Genomic DNA, 24900 nt, shown 5'->3' with positions numbered 1-24900 from the left:
CATATAAAACATGTCCTGGAGCACATGCATTTTAAATAAGTTTTATTATTCTAGCTGAAGAAAAGTTTTATCAAGCTCAGGAATGCACATATATTGGTGAAGATTTCAATTAAAGATTGAATTGTCTTTTTCTGTACCTTTCCAGAAAAAAAAAGTGAGAATAAGGATTCCCCCCCCCCCACAAATGTGAAATTTCGCATTCCATTTCAAGGAATTGTCTCATTAGAGCAGTGTTTCCCAACCGGTGTTCCGCGGCACACTAGTGTGCCGCGAGATGTTGCCTGGTGTGCCGCGAGCGAGTCCAAAAAAGGTTGGGAAACACTGGTTTCTCTTTCAAAAAGGAAACGTGGGTTAAAGCGGCGCCGCCGCCTCCCACTCACTTTCCTGCTCTGGCTTCCCTAACAGTTTTCCGAGTTGCGTCACTGGATCCAGCCCCCTTTTCCACATGTGACACGGGGCTGGAGGGAGGGAAAGAGGGTTTTACGTCGCGCACAAAGGCAGCCTCCTAGAAGCGCTCTGGGCCGGCGCCGTTTCACCGAAGGCGCCGGAGGACCCCCACCCTCAGCTCCTTCAGAAAGGAAGCCCCGCCCCTCGGCTCCCTACGCCGCCAGGCAGCTCAGCTGACTGACAAGGACGTTCTGCGGTGGCGGCCGCCGCACAACCACCGCAGTTGCTGGCAGCGTCCGCAGCGCAATAAGTAACAGCGCCTGGTGCTGCCAACTCTTTCTCTCTCTCTCCCGCCCCGCCCCCAAGCTCTCGCGCGCCCCGCGTCAACATCGCCGCGCGCAGCTTCCCGAGCTCGAGGCCAGCCGCTGCACGCACGCGCCGGCTCGTCATCGGCTCCGGTTGTTGCCTTTCTCCGCCGAGGTCGGTGGACCCCGAGCCTAGGCTTCCTTCCCGCACCCCGCTTTCCGAAGACCGCACACCAGTTGGGCCAGTACATATTCCCCTCCCGTGACTGGAGCGGAATAGCCCTTTCTCTTCTTCCCCAACCCTTGTCGTTGGAGGAGTCCCTCAGTCCCTCGCTTTGCTGCTTGCTCCCCCCCCACCCCCAAAGCTTGGAGGTTCCCCGGCAAGGGGGAGGGAAAAAAATTGAAAGTTACACTTTCGTGCGTCCCTCCCGGCGAGACGCTGCGCGCTGACGTCACGGGGCTGTAATGGTGGTGTGCCTCGAGATTTTTTTCATCAAACAAGTGTGCCTTTGCCCAAAAAAGGTTGGGAAACACTGCATTAGAGAGCTCTTTGAGAGAAGCAGCTGTCAGCTGACCAGTGTTGTTCCTTTCAGGCTAAAAAGAGATGGCTTTACTTGATAGGTTACCATTTGCTAAAGTAGGGTTCCTTAAGGGAGGCTTTTGACATGCCACTCCAGGAGAGTTTAGAAATTAATTTGTTTTAAAAAGATGTTTTGCTTTTAACTGAATTTGCTCAGTTACTGTCTTTTACGTTCTGGGTGAATGAACTTAGTGTGCTGCATGTGAGTTCTCTGTACCATAAAATGAAAACGAGAAGTTTCCAGTCTTTCGCTAACCCTTTTGTGGACCTCTGATCCTGTTGAAAGACACACTGGCTTTGCATGTAACTTGAAGAAAGGTATTGTGTCCCATTCAGCTTGACTTTTACTGTGAAAGGTGAAGTTTTGAGCTTTCCTTGTATATTGAACGGCACTTTAAAGACAGAGGTCACCATCTACTGAGCAACTCTTCACAAAATTGATTTGTGGCAATATGACCTTAAGTCTGATCTCCTTGCTGTACAAGGATATTGCAGAACTGTGGTATCTTCTGAAGAAAAGAACAGGTGCGTCTACCTTTCCTGTTTTCTTCCCTTCCCTTTCTTGTTTCCACTTCCAGTGACTTCGCTGAACTGAAATGACGGGTGCAATCTAGTAGTTCTTGAATGTTGTAGTAAGGATCTGTTAGGGATCTTCCGGTCCGCTGCGCAATTCACACATTTGTATTTTTCATTTCCAGAGAGCCTATTGTTACGTCAGTGCCACGTACGTGTTCATTGTGAGCTTTATCACACAGAATGTTTGTAGAATATATTTACTAAAGGATCACAAATGCTTCCTTGTTGTACCTACCGGTAGCTCCTTTAGAAACTGTTCCTTGTATCTTGCAACGTGCTGTTTAACTGTCACTCTCCCTCCAAGGCATTTTATTACCTTTGTGAGAAGGCTAGGGCAAAGGAGGGGATTCCGCTACTACATCTTCTTCCAAAATTGTCAGTAGCAAAGCTTCGCTATCGTATCTTTTCTTACAATTTCTTTTAATTCAGAGCTTTCCACAGTAATCTCGCTTTATTCTAATAGGGTATGAATGAAGCATTGGAGGCAGTCTTTGCTGTAAATAGTGAAGCTACAGTCCACTGTGAAACTGAAAGCTTGTTTTTGTGGAAATTGGGGAAGGGGAGGGGGAGAGAGAGAAACCAAATGCTGCTGATTCAGTTCACGTTGCCTGTCTTGTGTTCTGTTTGGTATGCATGACTGCTATAGAGGAATACGGGATGAACAGCAGTGACCTGTCAGGTTGGTGATTTGTATTCTACCACTTCGGTCTCTGAAATGATACTTATTTAATGTTGAGTTTTAAGTGTTGGTGTGTATTAGGAGATGTGATGTTTTCCATTTAAAGTAAGTTTTATCAAAGGCTCTGGGTGTGCCTGCAGCATCACTGTGCATTCAGGAGAATTGTGCTAGGCTTTTTGTGCCTTGGTGTACTGTTGGAGACAAGAAGGAATGCAAGGCTGAGGTTACAAAGGATTTAAGAAAGCAGTATGATAACAACTAGAAAATTCAAGTTCTCCCCCCTGCATTTTCTGCCATTGTGCATGAAATGTTTTGCTTGATACTATTATTAAAACCATTTTGTTTAAGCGAATGCTATTTGGGGGAAATGTACTTCTATGCTAGCTGCCAGATAGTGTTGTATGAATTGTTTTAAATATAGTTTAACTTAAGGTAATACAGTGGTACCTCGGGTTAAGTACTTAATTCGTTCAGGAGGTCCGTTCTTAACCTGAAACTGTTCTTAACCTGAAGCACCACTTTAGCTAATGGGGCCTCCTGCTGTGCCGCCGGAGCACGATTTCTGTTCTCATCCTGAAACAAAGTTCTTAACCTGAGGTAATATTTCTGGGTTAGCGGAGTCTGTAACCTGAAGCGTACGTAACCCGAGGTACCACTGTAGTAAGAATCCTTGTGTTTTCTGGGTAGTCCAACTTGCCTGATATTAAGCAACGGTAGCTCCTGGCCTAGAAACAAAAGTTTTGGTCTTTTTTGCCCATCAGCCTGCTGTTCATCAGCAGGTACTTGGGGCATGGAGATAAGCTTTCACCTGCTGCTGCTGCTGCTAGAGGTATTGGAACATCAGTTTGCAAAGAACTATGCAATCTGAGGTAAGTTCTGAGAAAACAGAGAGATACATTAGGTTTGGCTGCCTATAAAACTGAGCAGTCCGGTCACTACACACATGCAGATAAAATGTGGACATGCTCTTACTCATCTCTGAAATTGCTTCCTGGTGGTAATTCATTTATTCCATGTCATGTGGAAGAAGATACTAGTTTTATGCAAGTAAGGTGCAATTAAGGGATGGGGAACCTTTGGCCATCCAAATGGTGGTGGTCTCCCAATTCCTATGAACCTTATCCAGCATTGCCAATGGGCAGGGATGATAAGAACTGTTGTGAATAATATCTGTTGGCTTGCAGGTTCCCCATCCTTGGTGTGATTTATTGGCTTGAATGGAACTGTGAAGTAGAGATGGATATTGGATTTAGGCAAATCCTGGTGTGAAGTGGGATACATTGGAGGTATTTAGGACTTGTCAAAGTGGGATCTTTGTAAGGTGGCACAAGCTGAAGCAGAAATCCCTGAAACACTTTGCAACACCTCAGTGGTGCAGATATCAAAATAATGTTGCAGACAGGCATCTGTTGAAAGTGAAAGTAATGTGTCTAAGCTTACTATAAAGCCAAAAGGCCAAGGTGGAATGATATTGGGGAGGAAGAGAAAACACCAGGGCACAGAGAAAGAGCACCATTGTGACTGATGGGCCTAGCTTGTTTATCGGAGGGATTAATTTTACCAGTGCTCTCCATCCTGGGTTCTTTAGGAGAGGGAGCAACTTTGCAAGTGGAACGTACAGTATATTTCTAAACTTAAGAGAGGTGTCAGAATTGGACTGAGAGAGTTCTTTTGCAACTAACAATTCTAGCTTATAATCAACCAGACCGTCTGTCCCCCCACAAAAATCCTATGTTGTTGCTCCCCAAAATGAACTATAAAGGTCCCTACACCTAAAGCCTAGGCATCTATTTGTCTCCAGTTGGTCAGGATTCTCTCTCATGCTTCTACTTTTCAGTCCAATTGTCCAGACAACATAAGGTGAAGTTAAAGGATTCCTTTTTCTGCCCATCATAAAACTGCAATGGCTGCTCTTGCATGAAAATCACTGCAACTTTTCTTCTGAAAGCTGACAGGATATATGCCCTCAGAATAAGCGACCTTGCCTACAAATTTCAGCCAATTCTACCCAAAAAATTTTAAAAAGCGGGCATTACTTTTTATAGTGATCTGCAAGAAGAAAAGTCGCATAAGAATCAGCTGTACTTCCTGGATTAACTCTTTTCATAGCTTGCTATACAGAGAGAAAAATAGCAAACCTGAACCAATGTTTCAGCATTCCCATCTCCACGTGGACTTTTACGAATTTGGAGTGGAATTCTCTTTAAAAGACCTTCAAGTACTGCTGAAGGCAGCATATTCAGTTAGGCACTTCAGAAAACTCTCATACATTTTGTTAGATCCTACATCAGGAGGACCAGTTGGAAAACAGTCATACCAGGGGCATAGTTTCCTCATTGCGGACAGATTGCTCTGTTGTTCAGTATCAAAAAGACTTTGGTTCAGTAGGTATTTTGCTTCACTGGGACCTCAATTTAATAAGCATTGTACTGGATGGCAAGGGGAGCATAACCTTAAGTTAATGTCTTTTATCCAACTGCTTTTGTGCAAATCAATCAGAGCTGATGGAAGAAAGCTAGTTGGGGGTAAATTCAACTGGAACCAATAGTTAAATGCAGTGCTTTTTTCTGGGGGGGACGCAGGGGTATGCATACCCCTAAACATTTTGTGAATCTATATTTGGCCTCCTTCATTGAGGGGTAATATTTCAATACGAGTAGGAAAGTGAGAGTACCTCTAAACATTTCTTAAGAAAAAAAAGCACTGGTTAAATGTCCTGATTAATTTGTAGCGTATACAGTTCTAGCAAAATCATGCACACATTATATCAATGAAGGTTCTGTACTAGGGTCCCACTAAGACCCATTTCAGGGTCTTATTCTTCCCTCGCATTTCGTTTCCTACTCCTGGGATCCTGCAGCTCTTGGTGTAGAGAGGGCACATCACAGTCTTGAAATTCAGTACCCTAGGTGGTAGGTTGCTTTGAAAGAGACAGCTGAAGTTGGCAGAAAGAGACCTCTTGCAGTTCCTGAACTATACTGACCTTAATAGTTATATGTGCTAACAGTCCAGTCCCATGCATGTTTACTCAGAAATAAGTCTCTGCTGCATTGGGAGCAATGCGTGGTGTAGTGGTTAAGAGTGGTGGACTCGTAATCTGGGGAACCGGGTTCGCTTCCCCGCTCCTCCACATGCGGCTGCTGGGTGACCTTGGGCTAATCACACTTCTCTGAAGTCTCTCAGCCTCATTCACCTCACAGAGTGTTTGCTGTGGGGGAGGAAGGGAAAGGAGATTGTTAGCCGCTTTGAGATTCCTTAAGGGGAGTGAAAGGCGGGATATCAAGTCCAAACTCTTCCTCCTCCTCCTCCTCCTCCTCCTCTTCTTCTTCTTCTTCTACTACTACTACTACTACTACTACTACTTTGAGGCTTACTCACACTTAAGAGCACATGACATTGCAGCCTAAGTTCATTTGTTAAAACTGCACTTGATCAGGAAACTTTGATCGAGATCTGCTGAGTTGAATGACCAAAATGTTGCATTGTGGATGTGGGGTGATGGATCTGTTAGCATGTGGTGAAGCTGTTAAGCAACTGCCTCATTTGCATCCACTGCACAACTCAGATCTGCATCCAGTTTAACTGTGCTGACACTCTGTCTTTTTTTTTTTTTTAGTAGCTTGATGGTGACTCAAGTAGACAGGAGTGGAACTGTAGGGTGGTGCAGGGCAATGGCATAGCGTTGCTTTGCTGTATACAGAACGCCTCTCCAATTGCTAATTTTGTATTATTCATCGACCCTCGGTTTGGATGTTTAACTTACAACAAAGAAGCATGCTAGCAGCTATATAGGATCTTGTTGGTTTATTACAGTTAGTAAAGCAAAATTAGCATTGCTCTGACTGCATCTTGAAGAAGGAATGTTAAAGGAGCTTGCGTTTCCATTTCACTTCTCATGTGTTTGGGCTGAAAGGTGGAGGTTGGTTTCTCTTTCGGCTGCAGCCTTCCCACCCCTGCCTGCTTCACTCAGTGCTTTACATCATATAAAAATTAACCTGAAGTGAAAGGTATTCAGAATTGTGAGATGCATTCAAAGCCAAGGTATGGGGTCAGCTCTGGTCACTGAACATACTTGCTACAGCTTATCCACATGCTCGTTTGTTGTGCTCTTTCAAGTGAGAGAAATTTGTAAAGATCAGCTACTGCAGACCTTATATTGTGAACATACCTGACTAGGCTTTGCCTAGTTGTTTGTAGCTTCGTATGCAGTGGTGCATTCAGTAGTAACTTCCAGTTTCTTATTGCCTGCCTTGCATGTGATGTGATTTCGGGGAAGAGTTATCCTTACCACTTGATCCCAGGGTTACACACACCCCAGTATTTGAGCAGTGAGGGATTCCAACAGAAACTTCGGTTTGGGTCCCTTACGATGTAGGTCATTGGAGGCTTATGACATTGCTGTGATACAAGGTTTATTTCTAAACACATAAATATGAGATGGAAGGCTCACCGCATTAACTCCCGACAGAAGGTGTTTCCCCAGTAGGTTCTAGGGAAGCCCTCAAATGCCACAGCTTTGGTTTCTCAAGGACAGCAAGCCTTTTCCATCCCAGTTGCAAGGCTTACATTGTCTTTTCTTCCATTTCATGATACACTGATTACATCACCTCCAGCCAGAGGAAAGGGAGCGTAGACATTCTGTTGTCCAGAAGGATCTATGACTGCTAACCTGCGTGGCAACAAACCACCTATACTTGGTCAATTTTTTTGTCATAGGCTAGTAACTTGGACAAGCTTAACCTGGCAGATTTGTTGGGTGCTGTCCTAAGCTACTTCATAAACTAACAAAAATGCTTCCATTAGCGAGTGTGTTCAGGAGAAAACCCTTTCCACCATATTAAAAAAATTGAGGTACACAACTTGAGTCACCAACACTAGACGCTTATAAGGCCCATTGATTTTTAAGCCCGTTATTAACAACAATCATGTCTTTAGTTTTCAGGTACAATGTTTTGAAACGGTTGCTGAAAATACTGAGGAAATCTCAGTTACTGTAGTGCTTTAACTGCGAAATCATCCTTCCAGGTTACAGATTAACCCAAGATACAAGTAATATATTGCAAGGAGGAGGAGGAAAGGAGCATGGAGTTCTCAAACTGCTTGTCCTTTCCTCTGGATTTCCTTGTGGAGCTAATAAAACTTATGCGGTATACAGAGTGTGTTTTAAATGTCATCATTTTCTGTTTCTTACTGAATCTGTTAACTTGTTGAAGTGAGCTTCTAAGCTAAGAGGTCCGAAATGACAGCTGTTTCTTCAGTTAGTTAACAGTGGCGTGCAGTCATCTTCCGCATAAAGGGCCCCACAGTCTAATCTCTTTGTAATTCCAATCTTCTTACTGATGGAGCTGGACAGGCTATTGGTAGGGGGCAAGATAAAGACCCCAAAGGGATGAAGAATTAAGGATTTGCTTCAGGGTTTCAACTCCCACTTGTAACTGATGAATGACATTAATGTCTATATTAGTCATAATACAGAGAATGTCTTCTTTTCTGTTGTAGACTACAATACATTCACTTGTGTTTTGTGAGTAGTAATTCACTTCCCAGACATAATCAATTTTGTATTTTGTGCACTTAAAATAGAGCATCTATAGCTCAAGCATTTTCTTTTGAATGCACCTATTTATATCATTAAGGATTTCTAAATTTAAAATTGCTGCTGAAGTGTAGAAGAAAGAGCAATTGCCCTCATTCTTAGTTTAAAAAAAATGGTTGTCAGTCATAATAATCACCATAATAACAAAATGTTGTAAGTAGTAGTGATTTACCTTTTAAATACTTCCACATTAACAGCAGTGGAGAAATCCATGAATACTATGGGTCAAAATGTATCAAAAGACTCAAAGCCCATGTGAGAGGCACTTCTTTTTAACTTGTTAAAACGAGGTCTGGGCGATATCAGCTTTTCAACATTGTGGTGTATCACCAGCCAAACATGGTTTGGCGGAATACCACAATATATTATAATAATAATAATAATAATAATAATAATAATAATAATAATAATAATAGTTTATTATTTATATCCCGCCCATCTGGTTGAGTTTCCCCAGCCACTCTGGGCAGCTTCCAATCAAGTGTTAAAAACAGTACAGCATTAAATATTAAAAACTTCCCTAAACAGGGCTGCCTTCAGGTGTCATTTAAAAAGAAGATAGCTGCTGATTTCCTTCACATCTGAAGGGAGGGCGTTCCACAGGGTGGGCGCCACTACCGAGAAGGCCCTCTGTCTGGTTCCCTGTAACCTCACTTCTCGCAATGAGGGAACCGCCAGAAGGCCCTTGGTGCTGGATCTCAGTAGCCGGGCTGAACGATGGGGGTGGAGACGCTCCTTCAGGTATACAGGACCAAGGCCGTTTAGGGCTTTAAAGGTCAGCACCAACACTTTGAATTGTGCTCGGAAACGTACTGGGAGCCAATGCAGATCTCAGGACCGGTGTGATGTGGTCCCGGCGGCCACTCCCAGTCACCAGTCTAGCTGCTGCATTCTGGATTAATTGCAGTTTCCGGGTCACCTTCAAAGGTAGCCCCACGTAGAGTGCATTGCAATGTTGAAAAAAAATAAGGTGCATTGGGTGAAACTGCCCCAGCTCTTACCTCAAGAGCTGAGGCGGTTTCACCCAGGCTCGAAGGCTGGGACAATGCAGCTTGTTTGTACCACTCAGCTGGGGGGAGATACCCCCCCCCCCAGCTGAGACAGCCCCGGTGCTCTCACCGCTTGTTCATGAGCGGGTGGAGCCTCGGGTCTCCTTGCTTGCTGTGACAGCTGCACTCCCCTATGCCGAGCAGTTTCACAGAGCCCCCCACCCCACTGCCAGCTTGCCGGAGCCAGCACCAAGCTGGGGGCTCCTTTAACTTCTCAACTGAGGCAAGGGCAGCTGCACACTCCTCAGTCGAGCAGTTTAAAGATGCAGAGGGAGGAACAAGCTGTATCTCCCTCTCCGTCGTATGAGGCCAGAGTGGGATGACGGTTTCACTCAGTGATGTATCGCTGGTGAAACCGCCACTGCTCCTGAGTCCCTCTGCTAGCAACACCTGCTGGAGGAAGGAACTCCTGACACCCACCAATGGACGCTTCTAGCAGATACACCGCTGAGTGAAACCGACATCTCAGTCTGCTCGTTATACCGGTCCTGGGCGATATATTGATATAGTTAAAACAAATACATCAAGACTTCTACTGTGCTTCGTAATTTGCCTGCCAAATATTGCCTGTGTTGCTGTTAATACCAATGGATACTATTAGTTGTGTCCTTTACTAAACTTTTAATAGCAGTTTCATCATACCGTACTCTAGCAAACTGCAGTTGGCTATTGATTTCCAAGTTATTTATTAATTCAGGTATTCATATACTACTAAATATTCAGAATTACTAAAACAGAGGGACACATGCCTTCATATATAATGCCATCATTAAAAACATCAACTGCTTCCGAATACGATGAGTGTACAAGTCTTTTTTATTCTATTTATATTTACATTCCCAGGCAGACCTGATAGATGGAAGAATTGCTGGGTGCCCATGTGGTGAAAGGTGCCCATGTACTTGTTCGGTGTGACAAGGGTACAAAATTTCCTTTATGAAAATGATGTCCTTGTAGGAAATTTGAAAGATGGTGCTGTCCATGGTACACTGTTAATACACTTGGTGGAAATGAGATAATCAGTTAGATCTGGTTTATGCTCTGAGTTTTTAAACCTATCTTTGATTATGCTGAAGAAGTTCTACTGTTCTTGGTACCCTAAGCCTGCAGACTCAAATCCTGCATATATGATGTGTGTATGTGTGGTAGTAAACCTGGTTAAATGGGGGACGTGGGTGGCGCTGTGGGTAAAACCTCAGCGCCTAGGGCTTGCCGATCGCATGGTCGGTGGTTCGAATCCCCGCGGCGGGGTGAGCTCCCGTCGTTCGGTCCCAGCTCCTGCCCACCTAGCAGTTTGAAAGCACCCTTAAGTGCAAGTAGATAAATAGGTACCGCTTTATAGCGGGAAGGTAAACGGCGTTTCTGTGTGGTGCGCTGGTGCCGGCTCGCCAGAGCAGCTTCGCCACGCTGGCCACATGACCCGGAAGTGTCTCCGGACAGCGCTGGCCCCCGGCCTCTTAAGTGAGATAGGCACACAACCCTAGAGTCGGACACGACTGGCCCGTACGGGCAGGGGTACCTTTACCTTTAAACCTGGTTAATACCTGTTCTTTTCCATTGGTACCAATTTTCACATATGATAAGGGTCAAGTAAGATTTGAAGGCTCCTCATGTACAGATCAGAGGAGCACATTGGGTTATTAACATATGAATATACGGTCAATACATGTATATATGCCTACTTGTTCTACCTATTGCCTGCCTACATGCAAGACACATGCTCTTTTCCGTGTTAGGCCAAATGTGACCCATGAAGGCAGTCCTGCTTGTTCGTTTGCTGATTGCACACATGTAACGTGTATTCCTGCGGTCTTCTCATAAACAGATACACATTAATAAAAAAATGCAGAGAATTGATGGGAAAATATGGTTATCCCAATTATGAAGCTGGTTTTTTGTGCCTGTGCACCCAGCCCCTGTAAAAATGGACTTTCCTCCTTTTCTTTTATTGTTCTTCCCCTGATGTCCATAGGCTTCTCACATGATGAACTTGTGACACAACAGTTCTGCTTCTTAATTTGATTGGTACATCAGCTACTTTCACTTGCTTTTCATCAACATTCCATCTTTTCTACACAGCCCAGTTCATAGCAGTAAATGCCAGAGGGTAAATGAAAAGGTGTCTCAAACTGTTAGATAACAGGTTCAGTGGTGAAACCATATAGGCATTAATTCACTAGATAATACCTTCCAGTACCAGGGGGCGGGAAATGTGTTTGGAAGAACCCGGAGTGGCATTCTACTTATTTAAAAGTTTCTTTTTGATAACTAAAATGCACTTCTAATTAGGCTGATTGCCTAAGCATTTGGGGAACTTTATAAGAGAATAATGCTTTAATTTATGCATCTGAGCTGCCAAAATGTGTTCTAATGTTCCCCAAATGTAACCTCAGAATCTGAATCTTGCTTATTTTAGAAATCATTATATTTCCCACAAGCATTGTTGTTTTGAGTTTTAATGTTCATGGCTTTGGTTTTTTTTATAATGGTTGGATGAAATGTTTTTAATTAATGTTGAGTGCAGTCGTGAAATGGTAGCACATAAATGTTTTCAGTAAATAAAAATTGTGTGAGCCAAGCATTTCTACATGGGAGTTATAATGAACTGTTTGTTGGGGGGATCTGTTTCAGATGAAATCATGCATCAAGATATTGTTCCCCTCTGTGCTGCAGAAATTGAGGACGAGCTAAGGAAGAAGTTTGCCTATCTATCAGGTAAGAGCTTGAATGTTTACATTAGATTTTTATTTTTTATTTTTTAAAAAAAGAACGAAGTGTTGGCCAATTCAGTTCTTATTCTGTGCATGAACCCTATAGTATATTTCTTTCCATGGTTCATTTTGTACATGTTGATTTCTTGAATGGTACCAAATGAATACTGCACAAATGAAATGTTAATTCTAAGAACAGAAGGCCAGCCATTTAATAATAGCAGTTGAACATAAGTTACCTTATACTTAATGAGACCATTGGCCAATTTAGCTCAGTACAGTGGTGCCTCTGGTTACGAACTTTATTCTTTCCAGAGGTCCGTTCTTAACCTGAAACTGTTCTTAACCTGAGGTACCACTTTAGCTAATGGGGCCTCCACTGCCACCATGCAATTTATGTTCTCATCCTGTGGCAAAGTTCTTAACCTGAGGTACTACCTCCGAGTTATCGGAGTCTGTAACCCAAGGTGTTTGTAACCCGAGGTACCACTGTATTGCTTACAACCGAATGACAACAGCTTTCCAGGCTGCCAGCCATGCCTGGAGTACCTCATAGCTGATATCAAAAGATAGCCCAGGAATAGTCTTTTCAGGTTTGGATCTTTGAGGTGGAACACTTTCACTCCTGTTACATGCTTAAAGAAGGAAAGTTGTCCTTGTTTGTCGAAAGGTACAACAATTAAGAGTAATTCCCTCCCCCAAGCAAAAGTGGGGTGCTTTTGAAAACGGATTACATAAAAGTATGAAATTAAGTTCCAGGTTCTTTAATCCCTCCTACCCTTATTAATTTAACACATCCACAAGCATAATGGGGATTCGTCCACAGCCCAGTGGAGCATAACAGAAACAGCCCTCTCTCGTTCCGTTTTGTTTAATTTATAGTTAACTTTTTTGATTCTGTGGTGAGTAGATCTTATCATTTTATAAGTAAATGTGCTAGAGAGAGATATATATACTGTATTATCTTTCTCTGACCCTGCCAGCCCGCCCCATATTGGTGTCCCCCCCCCTCCACTGTTGTCTATCAGCATACAAGATAAACGCCAACTTCAGTGATACTACACTGCAGTGTGCCCTTGCAACATTTGAGCAGAATTTAATTGTCTGCCACGGGATTTATGTAGCAAATTACTTGCAGTTTTGATTCTGCTGATGTTCCAGTTTGGGTGTTGCTGCTGTCAGTTGTTATTCTGCACTTTTCCTAAGGGCTGCCGACACTGTAGTTTCAAGATAAACTAAAATGGATGTTGATTTAAAAACGCAGCTTTGTTATTGAGTTAACTTTAAAATGTTATGCTGAGAGCAGTCAACCTGGTCAGAAGAACGTGATGTTGAAAGGCGTTGGAGTCTCCTCTGCCAGAAGTCAGAAAGATCATTAAGAATAGGGTTAGTTTAAAAAGGTAAAGGTAAAGGTACCCCTGCCCGTACGGGCCAGTCTTGACAGACTCTAGGGTTGTGCGCCCATCTCACTCAAGAGGCCGGGGGCCAGCGCTGTCCGGAGACACTTCCGGGTCACGTGGCCAGCGTGACATTGCTGCTCTGGCGAGCCAGAGCCGCACACGGAAACGCCGTTTACCTTCCCGCTAGTAAGCGGTCCCTATTTATCTACTTGCACCCGGAGGTACTTTCGAACTGCTAGGTTGGCAGGCGCTGGGACCGAACAACGGGAGCGCACCCCGCCACGGGGATTCGAACCGTCGACCTTTCAATCGGCAAGCCCTAGGCGCTGAGGCTTTTACCCACAGCGCCACCCGCGTCCCATAGGGTTAGTTTAATGACCCATATAGTGCTGTAGAAGGAAGTGAGGGGCAGATGCGGCTCATCAACCTGGGAAGGTAGCCCACCTAGGAGAAGGAAAACTGATCCTAAGCCTCCACTGCCTTGAGAGACAGAAAAGGCTAAGGAGTAAACCAAACCCTACACAAATCTGAAGTCCCTAAGACGGTTGGAGGTTCATTGATGCAATTTCTTTTTTTAAGAACTTGGAGAACAAGCAGTCTTTCTAGAAGGCAGCTTGGAGTATTCTGTTCTTACTGTTATAATCCTGATTGTAAAAGGTAAAGGTACCCCGACCATTAGGTCCAGTTGTGACCGACTCTGGGGTTGCGGCGATCATCTCGGTTTATTGGCCGAGGGAGCTGGCGTACAGCTTCCGGGTCATGACTAAGCTGCTTCTGGAGAACCAGAGCAGTGCATGGAAATGCCGTTTACCTTCCTGCCGGAGTGGTAGCTATTTATCTACTTGCACTTTGACGTGCTTTCGAACTGCTAGGTTGGCAGGAGCAGGGACTGAGCAACGGGAGCTCACCCCGTTGCAGGGAAATGCTGATTGTACTCATGCTCAAATAGTCAGAACAGCATCACCATACACAAGAGGAATCAGGGAAATCCCTAGGTTGCAGGTGTACAAACGCTCTTTTTCTAAAAACCCTAGGATGCTGGGGAAAACCTCTAAAAACAGCCCAGCGAGAACTGAGCATGCTTACTGCTAACTGACTGTTGACAGGAGAAAAAACTGAAAACCAGGTGGGTGGAAGGACTAGAAAAGGAGGGAAAGATGCATAGATTTAAAAAATAATAATGCAGATATAACAATCACATTGTCTGGAAAGGTCATTTCCTAATTCACATTGGAAGGACATTTTAAGTATTTTCAGGGACACAAGCGAGAGCGGCTCATCAAACTCAATGGGGAAAATCAAGATTTTACTCTACTAGTGTGTCCACAAAACCCCTTCCCTGCCCACCCAAAAAAACCCCCCAAACCTCAACATTAACAGAAAATAGAAGAGTTCCTGATTTTTATAACTCCGTTCTTATTTAAAGTGAAACATAAAATAAAATTAAATAAATAAATAAATAAATACAGCTAGTGAATTCCACAGCAAATGCAGTTCCATGTCCCCATACTACAGGTTACAGGGGTCTATGACACACACAGAGAGTGGGTTATGATCGCCCTACAATGTAGTTCACACTGAATACTGCTGTTCAAAGTTCTGAATGGTTTACAAAAACCCTGCAGTTTTGTCTAGAAATATTAGGCCCCCATTGCAGGTTTGCTGTTCTATGTTGACAAGAGGGAAGCTTAAAAGAGCCTTGCAAGTATACATACACAGCTTTTGAAATGCATGGAAGTCATATTTTCAAAGTTTGCTTTTGTACATTGCCTGTGTTTTCCTATGTTGTTTATTTCATCCATAGACAATTATCACAAAGTGTATACATGTCCATAGTCCACTGTTAATATTGTAGGGCAGAGGTGAAGCTGATTTGAATTTCCAGTTTTTAAAAAAATCCCATACTTCCTAGGTTGCAATAAAGGTTAAGTCATTCAACTTAAATTGCTCCTTCAGACCTCCTCCTAGGCCAAATCAAGCATGAAGAAATTTCATGCTCCACTGACTTGCATGCAGACTGGTTGTGCTACTAAAATCTAAAGTAATTTTTTTTCAGATGAAATAAGCACCAAGTTAGAGCATGGGCTCCTGTCTTTAAACTCTGTTGCTTTAACCCCCCTCAGCCACAGCCTGAGGTAAAAAGTGTTGGAGAATTGAGCATGGAATAATGAAATTCTAACTTACTGTTGTGAGGAAAACCTGTAAGGGGGAGATGAAATATTCCCCAAAAGGGCATGGCTGCCTGGAACCTTAAACAGGACCATTCCATGCTGCAAAACTGTATTGTTAACCCCACATCTTACTATTGCTTTGTATCTTCTGGAGCTGAGCATTGGAAAAAAAACCTCCAGAAACTGTGTTTTGGGAAGCTGTGGATCAAACCAAAGGGGAGTAGGAACAAGGAAGGAGGCACCTAGCAGTTTGCATGCAGCAGTGAACATGGGAGGGTAAATCTGCTTCCTTGTCTCCTTATCAAGCTGTACATCCATTCGGCAGTTTGGTGAGTTGCCGCTGGCACTGACTTTTGCTTCCTAAGCCTAATTTTTTTCTAAGCTCATCTGCATCACAAATTGTTGTTGCATTATTGCATAGTAGGTGGTTCCATTGGGTTCACTTTGTTTTGGACTTGTTTATATTTAGCATTTCCCCTACCTGCAGCTGTTCAAATAAATCAAAGCACTCTCACTACTAGCAATTCCTCCTCAGCCTCCTTTTTTGAGGAGCATTCTCATTATCAGGCTCATAAGTAAATCACGACAGATATTTGATATCTTAACTGATCTGTTTTCAAGTCTGAAAGTGATGTAGCAATTATAGCTTCTTTGTGAGGAATGAGTGGTGAGTAAATAATTTTTTGTGTTTCTTGCCAGGTGGGCGAGGAAAAGATGGCTGCCCTGTCATCACTTTTCCAGAGTACTCAACATTCAGCGAAATTCCAGAAAAGGAGTTTCAGAGTGTTCTGACATACCTCACTAACATCCCCAGGTAAGACGTGCGCTCAAGGAAATGAGAATGCTTATCAAATTAACGTTAATGCTTTGTTAGGTACATCACACACATAAGGAAGAAAGTTGGCAGACTGTAAACCGTTTCATAAAGAAAAGAACATTATGGATATAAAGCATGGATTGAAAAAGCATATCGCTACTTCTAAGGAGAAATGAAGAAGAAGAAGAAGAGTTTGGATTTGATATCCCGCCTTTCACTCCCTTTAAGGAGTCTCAAAGCGGCTAACATTCTCCTTTCCCTTCCTCCCCCACAACAAACACTCTGTGAGGTGAGTGGGGCTGAGAGACTGTGACTAGCCGAAGGTCACCCAGCAGCTGCGTGTGGAGGAGCGGAGATGCGAACCCGGTTCCCCAGATTACGAGACTAGCGCTCTTAACCACTACACCACCACTGGCCACACTGGCACAAATGAGCCTTTGGAACGCCCTGAAGTATAAATTTTGGGTTCAAAGACCCCTTTTTGTGTTTCTCTACAGCTCTGAGCATGCAAACATTCAGCTCTATTCCACAGTCCTTAAGCAATAGTAGTCCCACATATACGCGCCATTCCAGTACTGCTAAATTCTTTGTCCTTTCCCCCATTCCTGCCAGGTGAAAACAGGGATTGGGGGAGTCAGTTCTTTAGGCCATTTCATGACCCAGACAGGAATGAAATCTTTGAGGCCCTTTGTAAAGAATGATGGTAACTTAGTCAATGAGTGTTCTTTCAGTTGAATGCATATTTTATCAACCTTGTTTGCAATCTTGTGATACAGTTATTTTGTTGTGAAATATGAATACCATATTGGCCTGAATATAAGCCTCACTTTCCCCCCAAATTCCAACCATGGAAAGTTAAAGTGCGGCTTATATTTGCAACCTTACAGTATGAAGCAAGAAGGGCGGCAAGTGGCGCCTGCCTCGTGTGTAGTCTCCCATCCTCTCCCGCAAGGCCAGGAAGGGAGAGAGTGAGGTAGGGGAAAGACCGCCCACAACACAGTGCAGCTCCCCATCCTCAGTATGCAGCCAGGAATAGAGCGGCTTATATTCGGGTATTTTTTCTTTTTTTCCTTTCCCACCCTCCAATTTTAAAGGTGCGGCTTATATTCGGGTGCGGCTTACATTCAGTACAATACAGTATGTATGAAATGGTAAATTTATCAAGAAGTTCCATGTTTATATGGTTCAGTGATGAACATGGACAGGTAGAGAATTAGCGGCAAAGGACTGGAACCCCACTTTCTGTGCATGTTCTGTTTTCACAAGAGCAAGCTGCAATTTATACATGTGTGCTTCCTCCATGACTGTTGTGGCATAAATTCTGTTCTTATAATTGGGTTTCCAAATCCAAAGTACAGGGTCTGCCCATGGAGTGTCAACAAGACATAAGCGTGCTGACAAAGCAACACGTTGTCATCCAAACATCTTTGGTTACTGAAGTTTTGGCCTGTTTCTGAATAAGTCATGGCTCTTAAGCCATTGTTTGTAGGAACCCATGTGGCTTAGCTGTGTTCAGCCATACACCCTTAAAAAAAGGAGGATTACACTGAAACCATCTGAATCTCAGGGACATTGCTTCACACAACTGCTTCAAGCAGTTCACCTCATGCAACTATTGAACATAGCAAATCAGTCATCAGGCTTTGCTCCCTAGCACTCAACTGACATAGAAACATTACCAAGTGATCTCTACTTTTAATAAAGAAAGTGCATTTTGGCAAAAAGCCAGTGCTATTAAAGGCTCTTGCGGTATAGCTTTGTGAATGGTTGGATTTGCAAAGCTATATCGTAAGAGCCTTTTTAATATCCATCCATGAGTCCCAAGTTTGCCTTTTAATAGAAATGAAAATTGATCTCCGTGAGAGTGGTGTTGGGAGTATTTGCTTTGACGTGCCAAAGAGTATAGTCCTTGTAAATTACTTTGCAGTATCTGGTCTTGTGCGCTTTAAAAGCCTTTATTTCTAAATCTTCATGGCATGGTACACTGAACTGTTTAATTGTATGGCAGAGTCTTGTATCGTCTCTGCCCTTAGTCAACAATGTCATGTAAACTAGCCTTATTGGAAACTGCAGCGCTTAACCCAGTTTTACCACATAACTCCCCCATAAATCAGGAAGTAAAATAATCAAGACAGAAAGGGCACTGCAGTTTCATACACAGGGAAATTTCTTCAGAACTAGAATGCTTCGGTCAGCTGCTGAAAAGCTTCCTGTTCAGTTTTGTACAGATTCCTGCGCCTTTAAAAAAAACCAACCATTCACACATTAACAGCAACACTACTTAATTCTGGGAATTTCAAAACTGTTGGCTTGAGGTTAGAAGAAATAAGGATACGAATTATAAAGCAGAGCAGGGAAGGAGGAGAGCAGCAGAGCCACCTGTCTGGTGGATAGATTGGAAGATTTTCAACGAAATGGTGAATTATCCCTGGGTGAATTTTCCTGTAGGTCCCTAAATGAAACACCAACAGAAAGCTTCCCTACAGTGCATATAGTATGCAGGCCGATTTTAATGCTGAGGAAGGAATAGCATGCTGAAATATGAACACTGGTAACCCATGTCTAGCTGAGCAATATTAGACTCGCAAACCTTCCCTTCCACTCGGGAGTATTGATCTTCTTCCGCTACCGTGTGTGTGTGTGTGTGTGAGAGAGAGAGAGAGAATTTCATGTATATTATGTCCTGTATTCATTGCATGGTATTTACCCAATGACTGAGCATACAAGTGTACAAAAGAGCAGGCGGCAGAAACATGAGCAGCAACGCTCTGTGCCACGAACCAATAACTCTGCTACTCTTGTCGGCACAACTTAAAAATGTGGTGGAATACAGAAACACAAAGCAACCATGTACTGAAAGCAAAGGTGGTTAGCCTGCAACCCACAGGCCAGATCTAGCATAGCAAGCTGCGGGAAGTGGCCCGCCGGCCCTGAAACACTATCTCCAGATCCACTCCATCCAGTTTTTTAGAGCAATCTCTAAAAGAACAGAGTACTTTACCTTCTGTTCTCAGGAAGAGCCTATGGCTCATGGTAGAGCATCTGCTTTGCATGTAGAAGGTCTCAGGTTCAAATTTCGGTAGACCAGGGGATGTGTCTTGGCTTGAAATCCCAGGGAGTCAGTGCAGATACTACTGAGATAGATGAACCAATAGTCTGATTTGTAATAAGGCAGCTTCCTCTAACCATCCAATGCCATTCTGTTGACAGTGCTGGGAAAAGCAGCACTGTGAAGGTGACAGGCTATGTTTGGGGAGCCTGGGAACTTCCTTCTTGGAGACACCCCTCATTTTATCCAAACCTATTTGCATTAATATAGCTATGAATCCTAGCTCTTACTACCAAGCAGGCCTCCTATCTGTAACAACAACAACAACAACAACAACAATAATAATAATAATAATAATAATAATAATAATAATTTATTATTTGTACCCCGCCCATCTGGCTGGGCTTCCCCAGCCACTCTGGGCGGCTTCCAAAAAAATATTAAAATACTGTAATACATCAAACATTAAAAGCTTCCCTAAACAGGGCTGCCTTCAGATGTCTTCTAAAAGTCTGGTAGTTGTTCTCTTTGACATCTGGTGGGAGGGTGTTCCACAGGGAGGGCGCCACTACCGAGAAGGCCCTCTGCCTGGTTCCCTGTAACTTGGCTTCTCACAGTGAGGGAACCGCCAGAAGGCCCTCGGTGCTGGACCTCAGTGTCCGGGTAGAACGATGGGGGTGAAGACTCTCCTTCAGATATACTGGACTGAGGCTGTTTAGGGCTTTAAAGGTCAGCATGTAAGCCATGTGTGACGTTTACGCAGCTTCCTTTCTCCTTGGAACTTCTTTTCCTTATTATTCTCTGTTCATCATCCAATCAGGATGCTGTGAGTTTAGGAGGAATTACATCATTATAAGTAACAACACACAACAGCAGCTCTGTGTGAAATTCCATGATCAGAAATAATAGAAGAGATTTCAAGAGGTGAAATGTTGAAGGTACACAGTGCCAACAACAAAGAAAAGTGGGAGGCACCTAAGGAAACTGCTGTGGCTGCATAAGGAGCTTACAGATGAGCTGAGATGTTAGAAGGGCATCTACAAGAAATGGATGAAAGAAGAAATCATGAAGGAAGAGTATTCACTTGTAGCCAACAGTTGGAGGGAGAAGGTCTGGTGGGCCAAAGTTCAGAATGAGCTCAGACTTGCAAGAGAGGCTAAATATAATAATAAAAAAGTATCTTTGGCTATATTTGAAGCAAGAGGAAGAACAAGCAAGCAGTAGGTCCGCTGCATGGAGAAGAAGGAGATGATATTGGGTGACAGAGATGGCTTTTGGGGTCCCTTGCAACTCTACAATTCTGTGATCCAACCTCCCTTCATAAAAAGTGATTGCATGTGCTATAGCTTACATCCTGCATGATGCTGAGCATTTTTCCACCCTTGCTCCACATCATTGGCTCTTGCTAATAGGGAAACATGACTGCAGCATCTGAATACATGAAGCTCATGTGCATCTCTGTTTATATTAAGCTGAGATTTCGACCATCTATACTCAACCGCTACATGGGCTCAGTTGTGCTGTGTAGCATGTGGGGTGGAATTTGTCATAGGGCTTCCATTTTTGATGGCTAGGAATCTGTCAGTTACTCTTTCTCTCATTTTTCCATTCCTAATTTCATTTCTCCACATTGCTACATCAGCATACCCTGCCCCCAATATTTTTGCAAGGGCTTTTCCCTACCGGTACAATCGTACCTTGGTTGTTGAACGGAATCCATTCTGGAAGTCGGTTTGACTTTCAAAAACATTCAACAACCAAGGCGTGGCTTCCAATTGGCTGCAGGAGCTTCCTACACCGGACGTTCGGCTTCCAAAGAACATTCACAAACCAGAACACTCGCTTACGGGCTTGCGGCATTCAGGATCCAAAACGTTTGAGTCACAAGGCGTTTGGGATCCAATGTATGTTTGTATGCATATTTTGTTATTTTCAGAAACTATTGTTTGGTTGGAGAACTGCATATAGCATAATTCAGAGAAGTGCAAATTTTGAAGGGTAGCTGCATTGTGTTCCATGTACAGTGTTTTCTTTTTACAATCAAGCAGTGTATACATTTTATGAAGTAAATAAATAAATGAATTGTTTCTGGAAATGGGAATTACGTAGGTTTGCATTAAAATGCAAGCTAAACCAAATTTATCCCCCATCCCTGTGAGTGGCTCAATGTTGTGAGCTTTTTCAGTATTTTTGGATTCAGTTTTTGCAAGAACCACTAGAGGCTGCTACAGAATGGTGAATATCCTTACAATTTCCCTAGCAATACTTTTTATTATTATTATTGCTGTCTGTTCTTTTTCATTCATGTTGGCATCCATCTGTCTCAGGAGACAATGTTGAATGTTCTAGTAATACTGTGAAAAGCATTGAGATTTATTTATTTTTAATTCTACAGGGCAGTTTAGGAGTTATCCGTAGGATTTAGAGGAGTCTTTTTGTCCTTGGGGATGGATTATAAAAAGTAGATGGTGTTCATATTACTATTACAGTATCGTAAGATTCATTAGTTTGCTTAACTTGTTCCGGTCAGATTAAGAAAAATAGCATATTTTTTAATTAAAAAACCCACAGAAGAAGGTAAGGCATCATATAATTAAGTGTCATGTACAACTTGTGACAGTCAGGACCAATATGGCCTCAATTCAATAATTATTGCTTGCAATAAATAACATTTTCTGCTGACTTGACTAGTTGACGTGCTCCTTTAATAATGAGCAGCGCCACTTCTGAATGTGGCCACTTACAAAGCAACAAATCATACCGTTTCCCCTATAACTATCTCAATGAATAATTGTCATAAAGAATAATTTATTGTAACTAGGAATGTTGTTCATTTGGCATGATCTAAAGCAGGCATAGGCAACCTCGGCCTGCCAGATGTTTTGGGACTACAACTCCCATGATCCCTAGCTAACAGGACTAGTGGTCAGGGATGATGGGAATTGTAGTCCCAAAACATCTGGCGGGTCAAGGTTGCCTATGCCTGATCTAAAGGTCCATTTGCCCAGACATTTTGTGGATATTTGAGTATTTTACATCTCCATGCATTCGCTCTCCAACTCGGAATCAGCCTCTGGCTACAATTCCGTGCTTACTTAATATGTGAATGAGTTCAATTAAACTCACTGGGGAAAAGTGTAAGATTATAGTCATATGGAGAGCAGCTGGAGGAGAGGTCAGAGGGCGAAGAAAGAGTTGTGGGTGGAGGGCAGACTCTTTCCCCAGCTTCTGGGCCCCTTGGGAAACACAGCAAACCTGGTGTGCCTGGAATTGGAGAGTGCAGCTGAATGGGGCACAGCTGTGGGCAGCCTGAGGAAGTACCATCCTTCTTGGTCCTGCCCATAAAAATCAAGTCTAGAGAGAGAGGACAACTAGGGTGATGTCCTCAGTTTACAGAAACTCTTCTCAATGTGAGACTTTTCTGGGTCAGCTGAGTTTGTCTGGACCCTAGGTGAAAACCCGGAGGCTGAGATGGAGGGTGCGTCCGAAGGAAAATGAATTGATATTGAGATGAGAGAGAGATGTAACTTTTTATTAATGTAACTTTTTATATGTAACTGTGTAAGATTTTGTTGTAAGTTGTCTGTTTTCTTGTTTTTTGTACACTACTTAGAGATATTTTTAATATATTAAGCGGTATACAAATCAAATAATATATTAGCCTGTCCTGGTGCTATATTTCTCTCTCTTTTTAACTGCAGGGATTCTGTGTTCACTTACCTAAAGTTTGTTTTATTTATTAGACTGTTCATTTATTTAAAACATTTATATTCACCTTTCAGTTTAGAAAACATCCACAAGGGCTTGCAGATGCAAAAATAATAGTTTAATTTGAAGAGATACAAACATAATCTACAAAGCCTTTTTTAAAAAAAAATAGCACATCAGCTAAATAACCAAGCAGGAAAATAAATGCATCAGCATGTAATCATTTTAAAAAGGCTTGACTAAATAAAAATGTACTTGCTTAAAAGCCTAAAAGGCATTCATTTTGTTACATGACAAAATGTTGGCCCCTGAATTATGGAACTCCCTGCTTGACTCTGCATGCTTTACCTCCCAGCAGCCATTGCCACCATAAAACTGGGTGTTTGTGGGCTATTGGCAAAGGGTTAGAAGGCCGGATCTGACTGGTGGCCCCCTGACCTTGGTTTATACACTGAAAATGGGATGTTCTAGTGCAGGTGTGTGGAACCTCTAGATCAGGGGTCAGCAAACGTTTTCAGCAGGGGGCCGGTCTACTGTCCTTCAGACCTTGTGGGGGGCCAGACCATATTTTGAAAAAAAATAAATGAATGCATTCCTATGCCCCACAAATAACCCAGAGATGCATTTTAAATAAATGGACACATTCTACTCATGTAAAAACACGCTGATTCCTGGACCGTCCGCGGTCCGTATTTAGAAGGTGATTGGGCCAGATCTGGCCCCCGGGCCTTAGTTTGCCTATCCATACTCTAGATCAGGCTTCTTCAACTTCAGCCCTCCAGATGTTTTGAGACTACAGTTCCTAGCATCCCTGACCACTGGTCCTGCTAGCTAGGGATCATGGGAGTTGTAGGCCAAAAACATCTGGAGGGCCAAGGTTGAGGAAGCCTGCTCTAGATGTCGCTTGAACTACAACTCCACACATCCCAGGGCATTGGCCATGCTTGCTGGGACTTGCAGTTGATCAGCATGTGGAAGGCCAAAAATTGCACACACCTGTTCTGATACCTTCTCTCTTTTTCCTCTCCTCCAACTGAAAACCAAGTTGCCAGTTAAACTATCAAAATAACTTGATAGCTGACCAAGCCTCCAGCATGTCGGTAGTAAAGCCTACTGCGCTGAGGCAAGCGTTCATAAGATTGCCGCCCATGTCTGTTCATTAATCAGAATAAAACAGCATCAGCTATTTTCTAATAAATATATAGAAGCCATTGAACGTGACATTAGGCAGGCAGATATTTATTTGCTTCAACCGTATTGACAGCAGCTTAACAGCAATGAGTAGGGTTCTTTTTTTAGATTTGGATGATTGTACATTACTTTCTGTATGCTATACAATGTGAAAAATGTCCATCATGAGTTCTATAGCCTGTTCAGTGACTAATTTTTATTTTATTTTATTATCACGGTCATTTATAAACAGCTGTGTCCTCGGACAGCTGACCTCTCTGACAATAGCACAGGAGCAGAATATGGCTTCAAGATATTGTTGTTCTCTGTCTAAACAGCTAAAACTCAGGTTATTTTTGTACCAAGATGGCACTCTTACTTACTAGAAGAGAATGACTCACGCTGTTTGCTTTTAGGGTATTCTGTGCTGACGTAGATTTGAACTGAAAGTTCTAGTACGTGACACAATTGGTATCTTGGTTGGGGATTTGTTATATAATAAAATAAGATATAAGAGGCTGTTAGTGGCAAAAATGAACAGAACACAGAGTTATGGTATAGAATATAGGTTTAAATGAACATGGTCATTTTTAATAAAACTCTCAGACCATCTTAGGAAACTGCCTTATAGGCAGGACATTGGTCCACCTATCTCATTGCTGTATTGCCTACACCAGAGTTTCCAAGACTTGAGTCTCCAAC

General features: G+C 42.9%; 1 protein-coding gene across 15 annotated transcripts in view; it reads left to right on the top strand.

The window, feature by feature from the left end:
- Positions 1 to 24900, top strand: part of MCF2L (MCF.2 cell line derived transforming sequence like) — a 129770-nt gene that overhangs the window by 48572 nt on the left and 56298 nt on the right. For 13 of the 15 annotated variants that reach the window (XM_077927662.1, XM_028728096.2, XM_028728093.2 and 10 more), the window contains 2 exons: positions 11804 to 11887; positions 16154 to 16268. In XM_077927662.1, the coding sequence (XP_077783788.1) occupies positions 11804 to 11887; positions 16154 to 16268 (199 nt within the window). Of the gene's footprint in view, positions 1 to 1612; positions 1798 to 2408; positions 2528 to 11803; positions 11888 to 16153; positions 16269 to 24900 lie in introns of those variants that run through there. The other 2 variants (XM_028728098.2, XM_028728099.2) reach the window with 2 other exon arrangements.

The sequence above is a fragment of the Podarcis muralis genome, chromosome 4 (assembly GCF_964188315.1).
Source record: "Podarcis muralis chromosome 4, rPodMur119.hap1.1, whole genome shotgun sequence".
Taxonomy (NCBI): domain Eukaryota; kingdom Metazoa; phylum Chordata; class Lepidosauria; order Squamata; family Lacertidae; genus Podarcis; species Podarcis muralis.
This window is presented reverse-complemented; position numbering and strand designations above follow the sequence as displayed.